Source organism: Periophthalmus magnuspinnatus, chromosome 8 (assembly GCF_009829125.3).
Source record: "Periophthalmus magnuspinnatus isolate fPerMag1 chromosome 8, fPerMag1.2.pri, whole genome shotgun sequence".
Lineage (NCBI taxonomy): Eukaryota > Metazoa > Chordata > Actinopteri > Gobiiformes > Gobiidae > Periophthalmus > Periophthalmus magnuspinnatus.
Window position 1 is genome coordinate 7,676,778 of NC_047133.1, and position 19,728 is coordinate 7,696,505.

The 19,728-nt window shown below is 41.9% G+C and overlaps 1 protein-coding gene across 1 annotated transcript; it reads right to left on the reverse strand.

The window, feature by feature from the left end:
• Window positions 1-2,611: 2,611 nt before the first annotated feature.
• On the reverse strand, window positions 2,612-12,407 carry LOC117375083 (apolipoprotein L3-like). Its single transcript, XM_033971336.2, has 4 exons — window positions 12,098-12,407; window positions 5,934-6,437; window positions 3,768-3,878; window positions 2,612-3,584 (listed from the first exon to the last, which is right to left on the reverse strand). Exons 1-4 carry the CDS (start codon window positions 12,121-12,123, stop codon window positions 2,738-2,740), a joined length of 1,488 nt encoding a protein of 495 aa, XP_033827227.1. The 5' UTR covers window positions 12,124-12,407; the 3' UTR covers window positions 2,612-2,737.
• Between the last annotated feature and the right edge of the window lie 7,321 nt (window positions 12,408-19,728).

The window sequence follows — 19,728 nt, forward strand, 5'->3', positions numbered from 1 at the left end:
ACCAAGGTTTAGTTTGTTTTTGGTGCTGTTTTCCTACTAGCAGAGGCAGGACGACAGCGCCACCTGCAGTCTGACTTCTTCAGGACAGTATCCCAGGTGTGTGAAGGTAAAAAAAAAAAGCCCCCTCATCCCAGTCCAAAATCCTCATACTGTTAATTCAACAAAAGAAAAATGCCCTTTGTGTTGCAAACATGTAAATTGGTACTTGAAAATATTTACACCGGTTATTGTCTGTGTTACATGAGCTTCTGTATGTTTAGGACGTCATAAAAAATAAGATAAAAGAAGATTCATTGTCAATTCATGTCTTCATTTTACCATTTAAACAGGGATAATTATGCAAAATGGATTATGGATTTATTTTTGCTTTCTACCATGTTTAAAAGTTGTTTCTTCACCAAAAACATGCCTGAAGAGGTTTTAGATGTCATCCATGCATGTTTGAGTATTTCAGCAACCTCTTCTTGACCCTATTCAAACCCTCCTTACGGTTAGCTGTAAGATTCTGTACAAAGCTCCGCCCACAAGCCTACATCACCCATGCCCACGACAGTTCTCCATAAATATACAAAAACATGATACAAAACTGTACACAGCAACTTGACAAACCTGATGTGATGTGCAGTAGTTTCATTAGCGGGATGCAGCTGATTGTGTTGTAATGGCGCTCTGCAGGGGGAGTGACTTAGGGCAAGGAGCAAAGGGAAGGGAGAGTCAAGCATGTCAAAAATTAAAATGAAACTTATTAAACATGTTAATACATTGTTTTGGGTGAATATAGCATTTTCAAAACAATACAAGGCAACATGGGGATCTAAATATGTTCAGTGTTAGCAGTTAATGCCACATAGATGTAAAATACCCGTCCTTGGGAGAATTATCGTGCACAAGACCCCGAGATACTTGAACTCCTCCACTTGAGGCAGAGACTCACCACCCACCCGGAGAGGGCAAACCACCTTTTTCCAGTCGAGAACCATGGCCTCGGATTTGGAGGAGCTGATTCTCATCCCAGCGGCTTCACACTCGGCTGCAAACCGCCCCAGTTCCTACTGCAGGTCCTGGCTCAAAGAAGCCATCAGGACAACATCATCTGCAAACAGCAGAGATGAAATCCTGTAGTTCCCAAACCAGGCCCCCTCCAGCCCCTGGCTGCGCCTAGAAATTCTGTCCATAAATATAATGAACAGAACCGGTGACAAAGGGCAGCCCTGGCGGAGTCCAACATGCACCGGGAACAGGTCTGACTTACTGCCGGCAATGTAAACACAGCTCCTGCTCTGGTCATACAGGGACCGGACAGCCCTTAGCAAAGAGCCCCGGACCCCATACTCCCAGAGCACCCCCCAAAGGACACCATGAGGGACACGGTCGAATGCCTTCTCCAGATACACAAAACACATGTGGACTGGTTGGGCATACTCCCATGAGCCCTCGAGGACACGATGGAGAGTATAGAGCTGGTCCAGTGTTCCACGACCAGGACTTAAACCGCACTGCTCCTCTGGAATCCGAGGTTCGACTATCGGTCAGATTCTCCTCTCCAGTACCCAGGAATAGACCTTACCGGGAAGGCTGAGGAGTGTGATTCCCCTGTAATTGGAACACACCCTCCAGTCCCCCTTCTTATACAGAGGGACCACCACCCCGGTCTGCCATTCCACAGGTACTGTCCCCGACCGCCACGCGATGTTGCAGAGACGTGTCAGCCAAGGCAGCCCAACAACATCCAGAGACTTGAAGTACTCAGGACAGATCTCGTCCACCCCTGGAGCCTTGGCACCGAGGAGCTTGTCAACCACCTCGGTGACTTCAGCCAGGGTGATGGACGAGTCCACCTCCGGGTCCCCAGTTTCTGCTTCCTCCTCGGAAGACGTGACAATGGGATTGAGATATCTTCACCTGCTCTACACAAAGCAAAGGATAAGTTTCTTCCCTGTTTATGGTTACTGTTACTATTATGACAGTAACCATGAACAGGGACTTTATGAGGATACTTGTGAGACTTCCGGTCTTAGGTTGCCAGGGATCCAGAACACACACTTCTCCCAAACTTTATGAATATGTGAGTCTGGACATCATTCAATCTCCATGAGTTCAGTGGTGCATGACTGACAGGTGGATTAGACAATAAGGAACACATATGATCCGACAGATTCAAAACAAATATGGTTGCCTATGAGGAAAACAGAAAGGAAAAAAAGATCACAGGGGACTGAAAAAATGTTGAATTTCTGGAGAATCAATGAGTGAAGCACTAAAGTCTGTTAATCTGAGGGAGAAGGTAAGAGAAATATAATTGTTTGTCCTTGGTTTCACATGTGTCACTCGAACAAATGATCATGTTTGGTTCTGACTTGAGACGCGACAGAGAATGTGGTGACCAGACTGATATTCCTCCGTGTAAAGTATAAAGAGAGATATCAGTCTGGATTTACCAGGAAACCGCTTAGGTGGACTTGGAGAGTAGGTTATGGTTGGAATACAAAAACAACTTGGCTACAAAAACAGAACATGAATTTTTTTACTTGTTTTACTTTCTATAGGCTATACCTGTGTACAGAGATTAAAAAAAAAAAAAAAAACATGTTCAGAACTCACTGTTTGGCGCACAAAGATTTTATTCATCAGTGAACTTTGGTCTGCATTAAAAAGACAAGCACTGAATCACAATGTAAAAATGAAAAAATACAAATGTTTACATAATAAATTATATTCTGTCATATTGACCATGTTTTTATTCTTCCTCCTCAGTGTAAAACTCAGTCACAAGAATGGCTTGTTTTCTCTTGAAGGACGGTTTCCCTTTCTCCAGGAGCTTGTAGATCTTCTGCCATGATGTCATCTCCGAGCACCACAGAGCTAATCGGGCACGGATGAACTTGGACGCCTTCGTCTCACTGCCTCGGGCCAAACTCATGCTGTCTTTGACGATGAAGAAAACATCCATTCCGAGAAAGAGAGCATTGAGAGCGATAAAGCCTCCTCTGGCTCCACGGGCTAGGGCCAGGGGTACTTTGGCTGCAGCCTGCCCCACGTCTGGCAGCTCAGCGGCCACTCGTGGCAGAGCCGCAACAGCTTTAGCAGCTGCGGCGGCCACACCTGCGCACATGGCGACTCCAGCAGTTGGATGAATTATTGGCCCATCTACTGTTTGTTGTATCATTTCTAGGAGACAGTCCTGGAGGTTGGACACATCCTCCATGAACTTCTGGAAAGTCTCGCTGGCCCTCTTCTGCTGGGTACGGTTGACCCCGATCTCGGTTGCCGTGGTGACTGCACTGTTGACTCCGCTGGTGATGCCTAGTCCCACCCCGGTCAAGGTGAGGGCCAAAGAGGCTCCTGCAGTCACAGGGATCAGAGCCAGCCCGATGATGGACAGTATCCCTCCCACAGCCCCGACGGAGCTGCCCGTCACACTGGAGATACGTGCGCCCTTGTTCATGCGGTCCAACTGAACAGCAGTCTCCTCCAGCTCCTTCAGAAACTGCAGCATTCTAGGCTCAGACTCACTGAAGCGCTGCATGAAGCTGCTGCAGTACTCCTCTTGGAACAGGAACACCATCCTGAAGGCCTCATCCTGCCTAAGAACAATAACATAAACACACACTGACTTAGAACATATTAGTCAGGTTTATTTAATGCCATATTACAAGTAATGCAGAGAACTTCAGACAGGTGGCTGATGTACAGTATAATGTGAGTGGAGTGGGTGTGTGGGCCTATTATTTGTTCAGTATTATTCTTTTAATCAAAACTTGTCTTACCTGAGTTCCTGAAGCAGAGTAATGATGTCCAGCATCTTTTGAACATTGTCTTCTGAGATTTCTTCATCGATGTTCACCACAGGACTGAAAAAGCTGAAGTCGCTCAAAGGCCTGTAAAGTAAACATTACCTTTACTATGTATTGGTCATTTTTGACACACAAAGTCACTTCACAGTTTGGTTCACTGTTAATGTTTATCTACACTAAATTATTGTCTGCTTCTAAAATCCCAAGTCCTTATCTTTGTACAATTGGACTATTCAAACATTATTGACTTTTTAGTCACTTTCTGGTTATGCAAACTTCTTCTGTAACCACAACTGCACTTTGGCAGATTCAAGAAGGTTTGGCTTTCTACACCGCGTTCCAAATTGTTATGCAAAATGTGTTTAAGTGTCATAAAGGTAAAATTTTTTGGAATTTTCATGGATGGTATTCCAATTAAAGGAAAAACTATTTAACAAGGATGTTCCACATTATTAAGCAGATCATTTTCAAGCAACATGGGAAAGAAAAAGGATCTCTCTACTGTCGAAAAGATATTTCACAAAAACTTAAGCATGATCATCGTATTATTAAGAGATTTGTAGCTGCACAGATTTGTGCAGATAAAGGCACAATGAGGAAGGTTTCTGCCAGACAAATTGGATTTGGGATGGATGAAGAGAGCAGCTCCATCCATCCATCCATTTTCTTCCGCTTATCCGGAGCCGGGTCACGGGGGCAGCAGTCTAAGCAGGGACTCCCAAACTTCCCTCACCCCAGACACGTCCTCCAGCTCCTCCAGTGGGATCCCAAGGCGTTCCCAGGCCAGCCGAGAGACATAGTCCCTCCAGCATGTCCTGGGTCTTCCCCGGGGCCTCCTCCCGGTGGGACATGCCCAGAACACCTCCCTAGGGAGGCGTCCAGGAGGCATCCTGAAGAGATGCCCGAAGAGAGCAGCTCCTAAACTATAATTACAAAGCAGCAAACTGGTATTTGAAGCTGCTGGTGACTCTGGAGTCCCACAAACATCAAAGTGTAGGATCCTCCAGAGGCTTGTAGTTATGTATAAACCTTCTCTTTGGCCACCCTTAACCAGTGCTCACAAGCAGAAACGACTGCAGTGGGTCCAGAAATACACAAAGACTAATTTTCAAAACGGACTTGTTCACTGATGAGTGCTGTGCAACTCTGGATGGTCTAGATGGATGGAGTTGTGAATGTTTGGTGGACGGCCACCACGTCCCAACAAGGCGATGCCAGCAAGTAGGTAGCGGAGTCATGTCCTGGGCCAGAATCTTGGGGAGAGAGCTGGTCGACCCCTTTAGGGTAGCTGAAGGTGTGAAAATGACCTCCGTAAAGTATGTAGAGTTTCTAACTGACCATGTTCTTTGGCCATGTTTGTATTCTTCCTCCTCAGGGTACACAAGAAGCCGTGCTTTCCGTAGCAAAATCATCTTCATGCGACAGTGCACCATCTCATGCTGCAAGGAACACCTCTGCACCACTGGCTGCTATGGGCATAAAAGAAGAGAAACTCATGGTGTGGCCCCATCCTCCCCTGGCCTCAAACCTAGAACCTTTGGAGCATCCTCAAGTAAAAGATCTATGAGAGCGGGAGACAGTTCACATCCAAACAGCAGCTCTGGGAGGCTATTCTGATCCTGCAAAGAAATTCAAGCAGAAACTCTCCACAAACTCACAAGTTCAATGGATACAAGAATTGTGAAGCTCCTACCCAACAAGGGGTCCTATGTTAAAATTTAACTTGACCTGTTAAGATGTTTGGATTGAAATGGCTTTTAATTTCAGTAATACACTAATGCTTCTAATTGAAAAACAAACAAATGACCATTTTCAGTTCTTTACAACAATAACAGGGTTTGAAAATCTGTTGTGTAATAATTTGGAATAATGCATTTTAAGTTTTTATTTTTGAAAAAATACTGTTATCATTGGTTGGTTTGTTCAATAACATTTGAATTATATTGAATTATACATCTAAAGGTTGATGACTGTCATTTGTATTGACAACCAGAGAAAAATATAATTTGCATTTTGAATTTTGAATGGTGTATATATCTATTAACCCTCCAAAACCCCACAAAGTTACACTTAAACACATACAGACGAGGGTGACACTATACACATTTCCAGTAGCTCTGAGAACATGTGTCTCTTTACCCTTTCTTGATGGTGGCGCAGATCTTCTGCACAGCCTGGATGTACTGGTCCAGCTGATAGGCCAGAACCTCCACATTCTGCAGTTTGGGGCTGAAGAATTCTTTGTTGTCTCGTTTGAACTCCACCAGCAGGGGGCAGATGTTCTTAGCAGCAGTGATGATGTCCTGCACTGTGCCCAGATCACCCCCTTCAGGCAGCAGTAGCACTGGGTTCTCCTCCTGAAACACCTGCACAGAAGTGACAGCCAGTCTCTCCACAGCATCCAGGAACACGTCCAGAGTCTGCAGCCCCATCAGGGAGGTCTTCAGAGAGGCACTCAGCTCCTCCTGCAGCTGCTCCGTCTGCTTGACACTGGCTGCTCTATCTTGTATGTCGAGCAGGAGGTGTAACTCTGTCTCTCTCATCAGTATCCAGTTGGTGAGTCCATTCACAAAGTCTTTTGCCACCTTTATGTAGGAAAATGTGTCAAGGACATAACGGGACAGCCGCTCCTCCAGGTCCTTCCTGATAATGGAGAATAACATGTCATGAATGCATTACATGAAAAAGGATACTTTTTTACTTTAGATCACTCATTTTACAATATACGAATATTTGTAGTTAGTTACTTTCCACTCCTGCAACCCTGTTATGCGAGCTGTAGCCAGTCAACACCTTCTACATGTACTTCCTGTATTTATGTTGTCTTAAGTGCTGCAATTACAAGCTCCCAGGGACTATTCCCTGTTTGTTTTGTCTGTAATATTGCATCAGTCTACTGGTGCCACATTTTAGCTAGTTGTTGCGAGAAAGTTGTTGCGAGAAAGTTGTTGTGCAAAGTTCATTCATCTTGAAATCTTTATCTGTCCAAAACATACAGTCAAAAAAGTGTTTTGTTTCTGTGTTGTGTGTCACTGATGCAAAGTGAGGAAGTTCCTTTTGCTCTGTACATGCTTCCCCTGGGTGATGTTTTCTGAAACCACATTTTATTGTTTTGCAGATGACAACCAAATATATCTGTCCATGACAGCCAGACCACAGAGCTCTGCAGGACTGTCTCAGGGATGTGCAGAGCTGATCACAAACATCCTGAACTTAAATCAAAACAAAACTGAGACTGTGGTGTTTGTCCAAACTCTCGCACTGCTCAGTTGAGGCTCCTTGCTAAATTAAAGCTCTACCTTTGACTGGTGTATTTTGAAAAGTAACCCATGCATTTGTAGACTGGACTCAAAAGCCACCTCTTCTCCCTGGCATTTAACACTAGACGGGATATAGAGGTGTTTTATTGTTCTTTTCCTATGCATCATATTATCTGTATATTTGTTTTTTCTTGACTTTTATGTGAAGTACTTCGGGCAGCTGAACTTATTTAAAATGTGCTACACATAAACTTGAATTGAACTCGGTGTTACAAGGACCTGACCACACTATGGGTTTGGGTTCAGTGAGACTGACCCTAACCTTAAAGGGCTGTATTACATGTTATATGTTCTGATCTGTGTTATAATGTTGTTCCCTCATCACAAACATACCTGGAGTTTCATTCACACAAGTTTAACACACAAACCCTGCACATTTAGGTAGAGTTCTTCTCTCAAACTGAAGGAGAACTTTACAGATGTAGACAGACTAATAAACCAGGATTACTCAAACGTGTGAATGAAACAAAAAACAACTCCAGGTATTTAAACATAACATAACATATAAACCCCAACCTTAACCCATCTATTTTAAACCGTATCCTAAAGGTACAGTATGTAACTTTCTGGAGGTGGCACATCACAAATCCACTGCTGGAATAACCCGGTCATTCAGTATATTCAGGTGTCAGCTGACCTCATTTTTTGAGCACAGACTTTTGCTGGACCTAGACCTGACCAACTGCAGCAACCACAAACTATTTGCTTGGTGACTTTTTTTTTGGCCAGGCAGTGTATAAATTAGTTTGTGGAGATGAAACCATGCTCAGAGTAAGGACACATGTTTTTCCAGTGCAATTAACAACCAAATTAAAAAGAACTTTGATTTTAGTCTATTTTTTGTCAAAAAGTTACATGGCTTCAATTTTAAACATTTTTGTAGGTCTAATAATGAAGTATTTATGTCATAGGGACCTGATTTTGTCCCCATATGAGAGGCAAGTTCCCATTAAGTGAGTGTGTATAGATTTTCCTTCCCACAGAGTGATAAATATAATGAATTAATACAATCAATTCAAGTTTATTTATATAGCAGATTTAAAACTACTTCAGCTGAACAAAGTGCTTCACGTAAAAGTCAACAAAAACTGGTACAAATCATGGTTTCTTTTGTAAGATTAATGAGTTCGTACATGGTCCCTGACAAATAAATAAATAAACAATAAAACACCAGTATAACGTGTCTACCTAGTATTAAATGCCAGGGAGAAGACGTGGGTTTCCAGTCTTTCTAGTCTTGAACTCTGTTAAAGAGAAAAACTGACAGGCAGTTTAAAACAACAATATCAAACTAACGATAGGGAAACATAGCAGTTAGTTTATTTTGCGTTATGTTCTTCTTGCATATTTTCAATTTTTAAGCACAAACTCGTTTCCTGGGTTAAATGCAGGTCAGTCTGGGTTTCACTTCCACATGTGCAGCGTGAGACATGAGACACATCATAGTTTCACTTTTGCTTTGACTCACCTCATTGTGAAACCAACCATAAGCTGTAAATTCTTCATTTCTGTGCTGACATGTGTGTGCGGTTTTAGTTCTCACAGTGTGATAAATCAGTGGCGGGCCGTGGATTTCACCCTTGGGCCTTCAGTGTCGTCCCACTTACACATTACAACATCACCTCAATACAGGCTAATCAAGCAACACTTAATTTCAGGAGCATTTAAAACCAATAAGCCTGTATTACATTCACAATTAAGAGTGAGAAACTTCACTGATATTTTCAAATGCGATTTAAAGATGCCAAACAAAATGTCACCAAAATGATGCTATGTGAGCTTAAACAAGTCTGTCCAATAAACTGCGCTGTTTCATATAAGACACCAACCAGACAATAACAAAACAAACTATTCTTTGAAAATAAAGTAAACAGATCATTTGCATTTTTTGACAATAGGCTGTACAACAGCAAATAACTGAAACTGTGGTGCAGCTGAGATTGAACGAACTTTAGTTTTAACAGCTCAAAACAGTTCTGTTTAGCTTTCATGCTGTATCTAATGTGAATGTGTTTCCAATCACAGGACACGTGCATGTCCAGTTTGCGTTGGACTTCTAGCTAGCCCTGGAATGCAGAACCAAGATCTGATTGGATAATGAAACTGCCTGTGGCCGTGTGCACTTACAGTGGACAGGGCCTGCTCTGTGAAGACCCCAGGAAAAGGAAATTTGCCTGACAACACAAGCTCGCTGAAATATAATTGGATAAAAACTCTACCACAATAAACAACATTGGAAGCCACGACACGACGTGGATATAATATGACATAAAGAGAACAGAGAATAGAGAATATTTTTGTTTACATATTTATGATTTATTTGAGCAAAATGTGTCTCGCCTCAGTGCAGGTATATTGTGTAAGCAGCTCTCGAGGTCAAAATAAGTCTGCATCTAATTATAAACTGTGTTCAATAATCAAGAGGTCTGCGTTAGCATGCTAGTTGTCATTAGCTTAACCATCACTGCAAAACTCTGCTACTGCTACTACTCTTATAAACTCATCACTGTGAGTAATTAGGATGCTCTGAATGGATAAGGTAAGTGAGGGATAACGTTGAAACACTGGAAACGGTTCTGTTTTTTCATATTTTTAAGTCCGCGCCTGTAAGAGACATGAGGCATTATGCAAACAACCTACTGTGCTACTGCTGCCCTCACATAACAATCATTAACTGTTCTCCCGTGTTTAATACCCTGCTCTTTCGCTTATCCCGGATCTCTCTATCTCTCTTATCTGTTGACTGGAACCCAGCCTTGTATTTAAAGCAGTTAGGTTTCGTTTTCCCTTACTGCCACATGGAAAATTTTCTTTTCCAGAAGAGCCATGGCCCGTCCAACACAGTCCTACCATAAAGTTGATATTGTTATTTCAGTTGAGTCTTACATCTGCTAAAACAATCTTCCACTGACACTTTGCAGCTGGCGTCGTCAGTATTCCCCCAGGGCTGTGAGGATAACTGTAGGATTTTTGTCTGAAGCTCTGTTAGACTTTAATCTGAACTTTATTTTAATACAGTCTGAACAGAAAGAGCTGTCGTAGTTGAAACTAGAAAAGCTGACTCTTAAACAAGTAACGCTCAAATAACATCACTCCTGAAAATGCGCTCCATTTTTAAATTTTTTGAGTGTTTTCAGACTATATAAAAACATGTGTGTCCGTTTTCAGCATTTGTGTCACTGCTGAGCATTCCGCCATAGAAAAATATAAAGAACACCCCTAGCGCGAGGTCCCTGTAAAGTATCAATACAGCCAATTTCATAAGTCCATGATTATCAGCAGTTGTCAGAGGCCGTGGTGGCACAGATCTCTCCTCTAGTGAGTATTAGCTGAAGTCTTTTGCAGTTCTGATGTTTACGTTAAGATAAAATAAAACTTTATTTGTCCCACAGTGGAAAAATGTAAATGCAACGTTCAAGAACAGCAGGAATTACAAGAGCGATATAAATGATAATGTAATGATCTGTTTAGTGTTTAGATCAGAGTTGACATGTTTTGTTGTTGTAGGTGTTTATGTTTCATTGTTGTTGTTGATGTAACGGCTTTTTTCTATGGACACTTGTGTGGTTGCTATGGCGACAAGTTGATGCAAAGGGTTTATTGTTCTATTGTTCTACAGCTGAACAAAGTGCGTCACATAAAAGTCAACATAAACTGGTACAAATCATGTTTTCTATAGTAAGACTCATGAGTTGAGTTTAGCTGAGTTAACTAATTAAAATAAATAAATAAATAAACCAGTATATCCTGTCTAGCTTTAAAGCCTCTTGAATCAATGTATAAATGTGCACTAAAGATTCATGACAAAAAACCCAGACAGTATCACCACTGTCATATCCTCTTATGGTTTTCTAAACTTTAATAATCTAATTTAATAAGATAATATATGCAAACATCTCTCTATTTAAAATTACTCATGTTATTGTTAGTCCTCCCCTAAGAAGGTCGCACTGAGCTCAGAAAAAACAACTCGAGTCACTAAGGCACATGTGTCAAACTCAAGGCCGTGGGCCAAATGCGGCCCGCCACATCCTTTTCTGTGGCCTATGATAAAGTAAATTAAAAGGTATGACTGTCTTAAAATGTCACTTGATCATTAGATACACAGTTACACAGTCATTTTTTCATATCTATGCAAATCCATATGCAATATTTGTAACTTAAGCAATAAAAATAGAAACTGTTAACAAGATTAAAAAGTAGTGACATTTTCTCTTACAGTTAAATCTGGCCCTTTGAGAGCAACCATTTTGTTGATGTGGCCCTCGGAGAAAATTTGTTTGACACCCCTGCACTAAGACGACCTCTAGAGGAGAGTGCAGCATCGCAAAACGTAGGATTTCTTTCGCTAAATCGTCTTTCTCTATTGTTGCTATGAGTCAGTGGAATAGTTTGCCAAATGAGATTATAATGTGCACAAGTTTTCAAAAGTTTGCACAGGTGACAAGGAAATGGCTAATATCAAAGCAAATTTGCACTCATTAATCAATGTGTATAAAAGAAAGAGGATTTGTATATCTGAAACTCAGTGATTGTGTGAATAATTTGGTATGGATGTGTGTGTGAACTGAATGTTTTTAGGAATGTCGTATTTGAGGTGTGAGATGTGTTGTATTCGATGTATGTACCATAGATTTACAGGTTTCTCATCCATCTACACCAAATTTATTTTTTACTAAACATCAGCCTGTCCAGGGACTACAGGTGGAAATTAGTATTTTTGCTATAACCTGGCACCAAACATTATTCCGTTTTTGTGTTGTTTTTTTAATTGTTTTTTTTTTTTTTTTTTTTTTTTTTTTTATGGTCAATGTAATGCCGTGCACTGTCCCTGTTCAAATAAAAGCATACCATACCGTTAAATGCCAGGGAGAAGAGGTGGGTTTCCAGTCCAGTCTTAAATAACGTTAAAGACTGAGAGGATCTGACAGTTTAAAACAACAATATCAAACTAACAAAAAGGCAACAAAGCAGTTACTTTACCTTGTGTTATGTTCCTCTTCTTGCATATTTTCAAGTTTCAAGCACAAAAGTGTTTGACGTTGAGTCCTGGGTCAAATGCAGGAGAGTCTAGCTGTACAGGGCTGTTCCACTCGTGCAGACTTGAGCTGAGAGCTTTGGTGAATTCACAGCTCAGAGACGCGTAAAAGGACATATAACAGTTTCACTTTCCCTCTAACTCTCCTCATTGTGAAGCCAGCTTAGCTTTAAGCTTTAACTTCCTTTGTGACTTCCTTCAGTTCTGTGCTGTGACATGTCTGTGCTCTGCATAACCAAAGAGCAAAAATGTGACATACAGCTGTTGCACGGCTTCACTTTCACTTGGCATCTCCCCACGGGCTGTGTCCAAGATGTGAGGATTAGAGTTAGAATTGTGTCAGACTCAGACACTGAAAAATACGCCTTCATTTTTGTATTCTGCTGCATTTCGGCGAATATTTCACTCAAATCCAGCCTGCTGTTTGTGCAGTTTATGTGTGCACTGTCAGTATTTTCACAATAAGGCTCGTTCTGCAGTGGGTAAACGCAGAGATTTTATTTTGAAAGGCTGGCCGGAAGTCGCACTTTGCCATCTAAGCGGCGCCTTAACATGTTTAAACTTTTTGACCTTAAACGGGGAGAAACACACGCCCTGACACTGCGGTGGACTCTGAGAGGATGTTGTGAGCAGAGACACGCTGCCTGCAGAGACCTCTGTGCGTCTGATCAGGAAAAGGAAGTTTTTGCTGATCGCCATGTTGCCTTTTATTGTTTTGAAAATGATCTGCTTCTCTAAACTTCAATAATCTACTAATATATGCAAACATCTGTCTACTATTTAAAATGATTCATGTTATTGTTAGTCCTCCTCTAAGAAGATTTGTCTCACTGAGCTCAGAATAAAACAACTCGAGTCACTAGGGAGGGCGCCCTCTAGAGGAGAAAGCAGCAATGTAGGGCCTCGGTCTCTAAATCGACTTTCGTTGTTGTTGTTGTTGTTGTTGTTGTTGTTGTGAGTCAGTGGAAAAGTTAAAGCCAAATGAGATTATAACATGCACAAGTTTTCAAAAGCTTGCACATGTGACAAAGAAATGGATGATATCAAAGCACAAAAATGAATGAGAAAGAAAGAGGATTGGGGTGTGTGTGTGTGTGTGTGTGTGTGTGTGTGGGTGTGTGTGTGGGTGGGTGTCTGTCGGGGTGTATGTGTGTGTGTATGTGTGTGCAGTGGTGTGCGTGTGTGTGTGTGTGTGTGGGTGTGTGTGTGTGTGTGTGTGTGTGTGTGTGTGTGTGTGTGTGTGAACTGAATGTTTTTTAGAAATGGTGTATCCATTTATTAATTAAAAGAAAAAGGGAAAGAGAAAAAGAGAAAAGAGAAGGAGGAAAACATATAAAAAGGAAAGGAAAAGGAAAAGGAGAAAGCAAAAGGAAAAAAGAAGGAAGAACGGAAAGGAAGGAAAAAAGGGAAGACAGGAAAAGTAAAAAAAAATAAATAAAAGAGAATGGAGACCTAATCCTGAGACTTTATTTATTTATTTACTTATTTTGACTTCTTACTTCTTTTTTTTATATATACAGACAGAAAACAGCAAATATATGATGCAAGACAAATGGAATTATGTAGCAAAGAAAAAAGTAAACTTGCTAAACTAAATCTTTTAAACAAACGTTTGGGGGGAAAAAAGGAAAGGAAAGGGAGAAAGGAAAAGAGGATAAAAGAAGAAAGAAAGGAAGGGAAAAAAGGGAAGACAGGAAAAGGAAAATATAAATATAAATAAAAGAGGATGGAGTCTCAACCCTGAAACTGAATGTAAAACTAGTTATAACTTCATAACTTTACTCACTCATTCATTCATTTTACCTGCTCAATAATAAAACATTAGCTCATTGTGATAAATACAAATAAGAGCATGTACAAAGTCAAAAAAGATATGCTTAAAGATAAAAATAAAATACTTAGAGGTAGAAAATATATTCAACAGCAGCATCAGAACAACAGTGCAAACATGATTTATTAAGGTGATAATTTGAGGGGCGAGATGTGGTATGTGATGTATGTACCATATGTTTACAGATCTTTCATCCATCTGCACCAAACTGTTCTTTTTACTCAACATCAGCCTGTCCAGGGACGACAGGTGGAAACTAGTGTTTACGCTATAACCTGGGACCAAACATCTTTCCTGTTTGTTAAGGTCAGTGTCATGTTGTGAACTTTCCCTGTCTAAATAAAAGCAAACCACACCATATATTCACATATTTTACTTTCATTTTTGTGTGGCCTCTCCTTTTGCTCTTCCCATTAGTCACTTAACCCCACCCTCAGTGTCCTTGTTCCTGGTTTAATTCTAATGTAGACATGGTTTAGTCCAAGGCAAGGCAAGTTTATTTGTACAGCACAATTTGTACACAAAGTAATTCAAAGTTCTTTACAGAATAAGAAAGACATTAAAATCACACAAATCAAAACATAAATAATCACAAATAATCATCATAAAATTAACATTAAAACAGAAGTCATATGCACAGCTAAACAGAACTGTTCTGAGCCTGGATTTAAACATTGTCAAAGTAGAGGCCTGTCTCACATCTGCAGGAAGGCTATTAGCTGCAAAAAAACTCAAACGCCAATTCTCCATGTTTAGTCCTGCCTCTGGGCACCAGCAGGAGGTCGGTCCCTGAAGTCCTCAGAGTGTGAGATGGTTCATTTGGCACTAACATGTGGGAGATGTACTTTGGTGCTAGGATATGAAGAGACTTGTTCACGAGCAAAGCTGCTTTAAAGTCTATTCTTTGAGCTACAGGAAGCCAGTGCAGAGACCTGAGCATAGGACGTATGTGCTTGTACTTCCTGGTTCTAGTCAGGACCCGAGCAGCAGCATTCTGGATGTACTGCAGCTGTGTTAAGGCTCGTTTGGAGAGGCCAGTGAGCAGGTCGTTACAGTAGTCTAACCTACAGGAGACAAATGCATGGATAAGTCTCTTTAAGTCTGACTTTGACAGTATACCTTTGATTTGTGCAATGTTTTTAGGTAGTAAAAGCTGCAGATGTTATTGATTTGACATGGATGTTAAAGTCCATTGTTACCCCTAGATTTCTAGATTTGAAGGTTTTAGAGAGAGAGACTGGAGGTGACTGCTGAAACATTCTTTTTTATTTCTGTGAGCCAAATACTTTGACTTCAGTCTTGTCTGAGTTTAGCTGGAGAAAGTTGTTTTGCATCCACACACTGATCTGTTGGATGCAGTGGCAGAGTGAATCCACTGGTCCATATTCACCTGCTGCTAGTGAGACATAGATCTGAGTGTCATCTGCAGAGTTTTGGTAGGACACATTATTGCTGCGTATTAACTGGCCTAACGGCAGCATGTAGAGATTGAACAGCAGGGGTCCCAGGATTGAACCCTGGGGCACTCCACAGGTCAGGGACATTTTGTCAGAGATACATTTTCCAATTTCAACAAAGTACTCCCTGTTTTCTAAATAGGACTTGAACCAGTTTAGTGCAGTACCAGAGATGCCCACCCAGTCCTCTAGTCTCTGTAAGAGGATCCCATGATCCACAGTGTCAAAGGCAGAACTCAGATCTAACAGGATCAAGACTGAGACTTTACCTGCATCAGTGTTCAGGCGGATGTCATTTGTCACCTTGATAAGAGCAGTCTCAGTGCTGTGGTGGGGTCTAAAACCTGACTGGAAAACATCATAGGAGTTGTTCATTTGTAGAAACTTAATAAGCTTTTGGTAAGCACTGTTGGTACTAGGAACTGGGAAACTCACAACATGAGAAGCGGTCTAAGTGGTAAATGACTGCAATGGATGAACTAGCCGTTATTACCTCGTGGACGTCAAAGGTGGTTGAGCTTAACAAACACAGGACAGGCAAAAAGGAGCTAAACCAAAGAAATGCTCACGAGAAGAAATGAGCAGAAAGCTTGAGGCTTACTCAACTGGGAAAGGGGAGCAGCAGATGAGCAGAATGAGAAGAATGGAGTGACTAAAAACAGACAAAGATGAGCATGTTTGGCACAGCACCAAAATGACTAAATTCAGACAGAGAATTTATAAAGAAATACAGAATTTATACAGAGAGATGAGATACATGACAGGCAGAAGCAGAGAACATGAGACAGCAGCAAATGCCGGCAGGACGTGAGGCAGCGATTGCCTGAAAAACACGGGATAGATTTAAATATGGATCACAGACCACCTCCAGTATTTGACATTAGACTTACTGGGGATGCGATGGGCAGCGATGATGAAATTATGGATGGTGGCTGATCATGTAATTCCATTTATTTATTTATATATTTATTTGACAGGGACAATGCAATCTGACATAGTTACAACATGAACATTGCAGCTGATGTGATGCATGAAAGGCATGATGCTTTAGATGTGGATCAACCGTTATTGATAACCTCTACTACTGCCATGTTATTGCTCAGAACTGCAATTTGTTTCCTCCGTAGGTGGCAAGCTACAGCGATGTGCATTATTTCAGATAGAGCAGAGAATTTGGGGACTGAAGAGGAGTAACAACCACAGAAAAAAACAGACAGAAGTGCAGTGTGCATATAGGCCTACTTTGAAATAAATGACACAATGAACTATGCAGGCCTATTTGAGTCCTTCCTATATTTGTGTAAAATTTGTATTAAAAACTAGCCCACTTTGTTATAAATAAAACATTTAGCTGCAGCTTAGTAGCTTTAAAAAAGTAAATATAAAATTAGGAACATTTGTGACAAGTCCATTTCAGTGGATCCTCTTTGGGGTTTTTTTTTTTTTTTGTGTGTTTTTTTCTCACCCAGCAATTAACTGAATTAACATTAAACAATCTACATCAGCTCTGGGTTTGTAATAAATGTTTCTTTGTTTTTTTGTTTTTTTTTTCTGAAAAATAATAACCTATTAAATTCCATTGTTCTCACCTGTTTAATATGACTTTTGTTTCTGAAGTTCGCTGCAGATCTTCTGTATGTTGGGGCAGTAAAATGTGACTTTGATCTTCACACAGGACTGTAGGCTCTCATCTGTGAGGCAGGAGTGGCATTTGAATTTTATGAAGTTCATGCTCAAAATTACAATTACAGGGGAATCACACTCCTCAGCCTTCCCGGTAAGGTCTATTCCAGGGTACTGGAGAGGAGAATCTGACCGATAGTCGAACCTCGGATTCCAGAGGAGCAGTGTGGTTTTCGTCCTGGTCGTGGAACACTGGACCAGCTCTATACTCTTCATCGGGTCCTCGAGGGTTCATGGGAGTATGCCCAACCAGTCCAGATGTGTTTTGTGGATCTGGAGAAGGCATTCGACCGTGTCCCTCGTGGTGTCCTTTGGGAGGTGCTCTGGGAGTATGGGGTCCAGGGCTCTTTGCTAAGGGCTGTCCGGTCCCTGTATGACCAGAGCAGGAGCTGTGTTCGCATTGCCGGCAGTAAGTCAGACCTGTTCCCAGTGCATGTTGGACTCCGCCAGGGCTGCCCTTTGTCACCGGTTCTGTTCATTATATTTATGGACAGAATTTCTAGGCGCAGCCAGGGGCTGGAGGGGGTCTGGCTTGGGAACCACAGGATTTCATCTCTGCTGTTTGCAGATGATGTTGTCCTGATGGCTTCATCGAGCCAGGACCTGCCGCACTGGGGCGGTTTGCAGCCGAGTGTGAAGCGACTGGGATGAGAATCAGCTCCTCCAAATCCGAGGCCATGGTTCTCGACTGGAAAAAGGTGGTTTGCTCTCTCCGGGTGGGTGGTGAGTCTCTGCCTCAAGTGGAGGAGTTCAAGTATCTCGGGGTCTTGTTCACGAGTGAGGGAAGGATGGAGCGGGAGATTGACAGGCGGATCGGTGCAGCGTCTGCAGTGATGCGGTCGCTATATCAGTCCGTTGTGGTAAAGAAGGAGCTGAGTCGGAAGGCGAAGCTCTCGATTTACCGGTCAATCTACGTTCCTACCCTCACCTATGGTCATGAGCTCTGGGTAATGACTGAAAGGACAAGGTCGCGGATACAAGCGGCTGAAATGGGCTTCCTCCGCAGAGTGGCCGGGCGCACCCTTAGGGATAGGATGAGGAGCTCGGTCACACGGGAGGAGCTCAGAGTAGAGCCGCTGCTCCTACACGTTGAGAGGAACCAGTTGAGGTGGCTCGGGCATCTGCTCAGGATGCCTCCTGGACGCCTCCCTAGGGAGGTGCTCTGGGCATGTCCCACAGGGAGGAGGCCCCGGGGAAGACCCAGGACACGCTGGAGAAACTATGTCTCTCGGCTGGCCTGGGAACGCCTTGGGATCCCACCGGAGGAGCTGGAGGACGTGTCCGGGGTGAGGGAAGTCTGGGAGTCCCTGCTTAGACTGCTGCCCCCGCGACCCGGCCCCGGATAAGCGGAAGAAAATGGATGGATGGATGGAAGTTCATGCTTGAGAAAACTTGCTCACATAAGTATGTTGAGCCAAAGATTCATACTTTTCCATGTTCACATATGTGTCAGGAATGGCACTCTATGTTTCAGAAGCCAGTCTATCGAGTTTGGGAAAGTTTTCAATGTTAGTCCATTTGTGTTTGTTATCAAGAGTAGCCTTCTGATGGACGACTTCAAGATTCGATGTCAGGCATTTGAACTTAGACCCCATAAATCTTCATTGGCTGTGTTGGCCATGACTGCGGATGTGTTCAGCAGAGATGGGTCGATGTTCAGTGATGAGACAGAGAAGGAGAGAATGTTTTTTTTTTTTTCTCCAAATGCAGCTTACATTGCAATAATTTCACTGTAGAAATAATCACAATTGATGTGATTTTTTGCTTCTTTGAACTCTCTCAGGGAGGGGAAGTGAGAGACTGAACCTTTCTGTAAATCTCTGGCAAACACTGGTCATCTTTCCAAAACATTTTCCAGCATCTGTAGGGCCATGCTTCCCTTCCCTTTAAGTGACTTGTCATATCCACCATGAAGTAAAACTTTTCCAGCCTGTCAAGGTCTTCCAATTCAGGATAGCTCAGGCCTTTGCTTTCCAAGAAGGTTTTCACAAGCCCCAGACAGGTAGCGAAGCGTTTCAGCACCTCTTTCCAGGACAGCCACTGGACTCTGTTGTGCAGCAGGAGATCTGAATATGCTGTATTAGATTCTTCTAAAAGTGAACAAAACTGTCGGTGGTTTAATCCATTTGCAATCATTTTGTTCAGTCTTCATACCGAGGTTCACAACGTCATCTGCTCTCGATCCAGTGACTTTTGAAGTAAATTCACAAAACCCTTCTATGCTCCTCTCATTCTGGGTTCCTAATACATTGACACTGACAAAAAATGAGTGCTGTTTATTCCTTTGGTTTTTAAACACACAACAGCCTCACAGATGTCCTGTCCATGCAGAATTTAACTCTCGATTTTCTTTTTTGTAATTTATTCATGGGTAGTGCAGCAGTTGCACACACCAGAAGCTGCCTGTAGGTAAGGGCGAGGGCTAAAGACATTGATGTGATGTACATTTTAGTTGACAATTTAAAAAAAAAAACAACCTTTGACCTTGGTTTCAAAGATAACTGTTCAGCAAAGTAAGCAAAAATATATATTTTGATATAAGTAAATAAAAATTGTATTAAAAAAATAACTGTTATTCAATTTATTTATTTTTGTCAAGGGCAAA

What these genes read in the sequence shown, in the direction of transcription:
- LOC117375083 (XM_033971336.2), bottom strand. Translation starts at nt 12,123, where the DNA reads ATGCAAGAAGAGGAACATAACACAAG. An exon ending in TGCGCCACCATCAAGAAAGG is followed by an intron (nt 3,879 to 5,933) that starts GTAAAGAGACAC and finishes TTTACTTTACAG; the next exon opens with GCCTTTGAGCGACTTCAGCT. An exon ending in ACTCTGCTTCAGGAACTCAG is followed by an intron (nt 3,585 to 3,767) that starts GTAAGACAAGTT and finishes TATTGTTCTTAG; the next exon opens with GCAGGATGAGGCCTTCAGGA.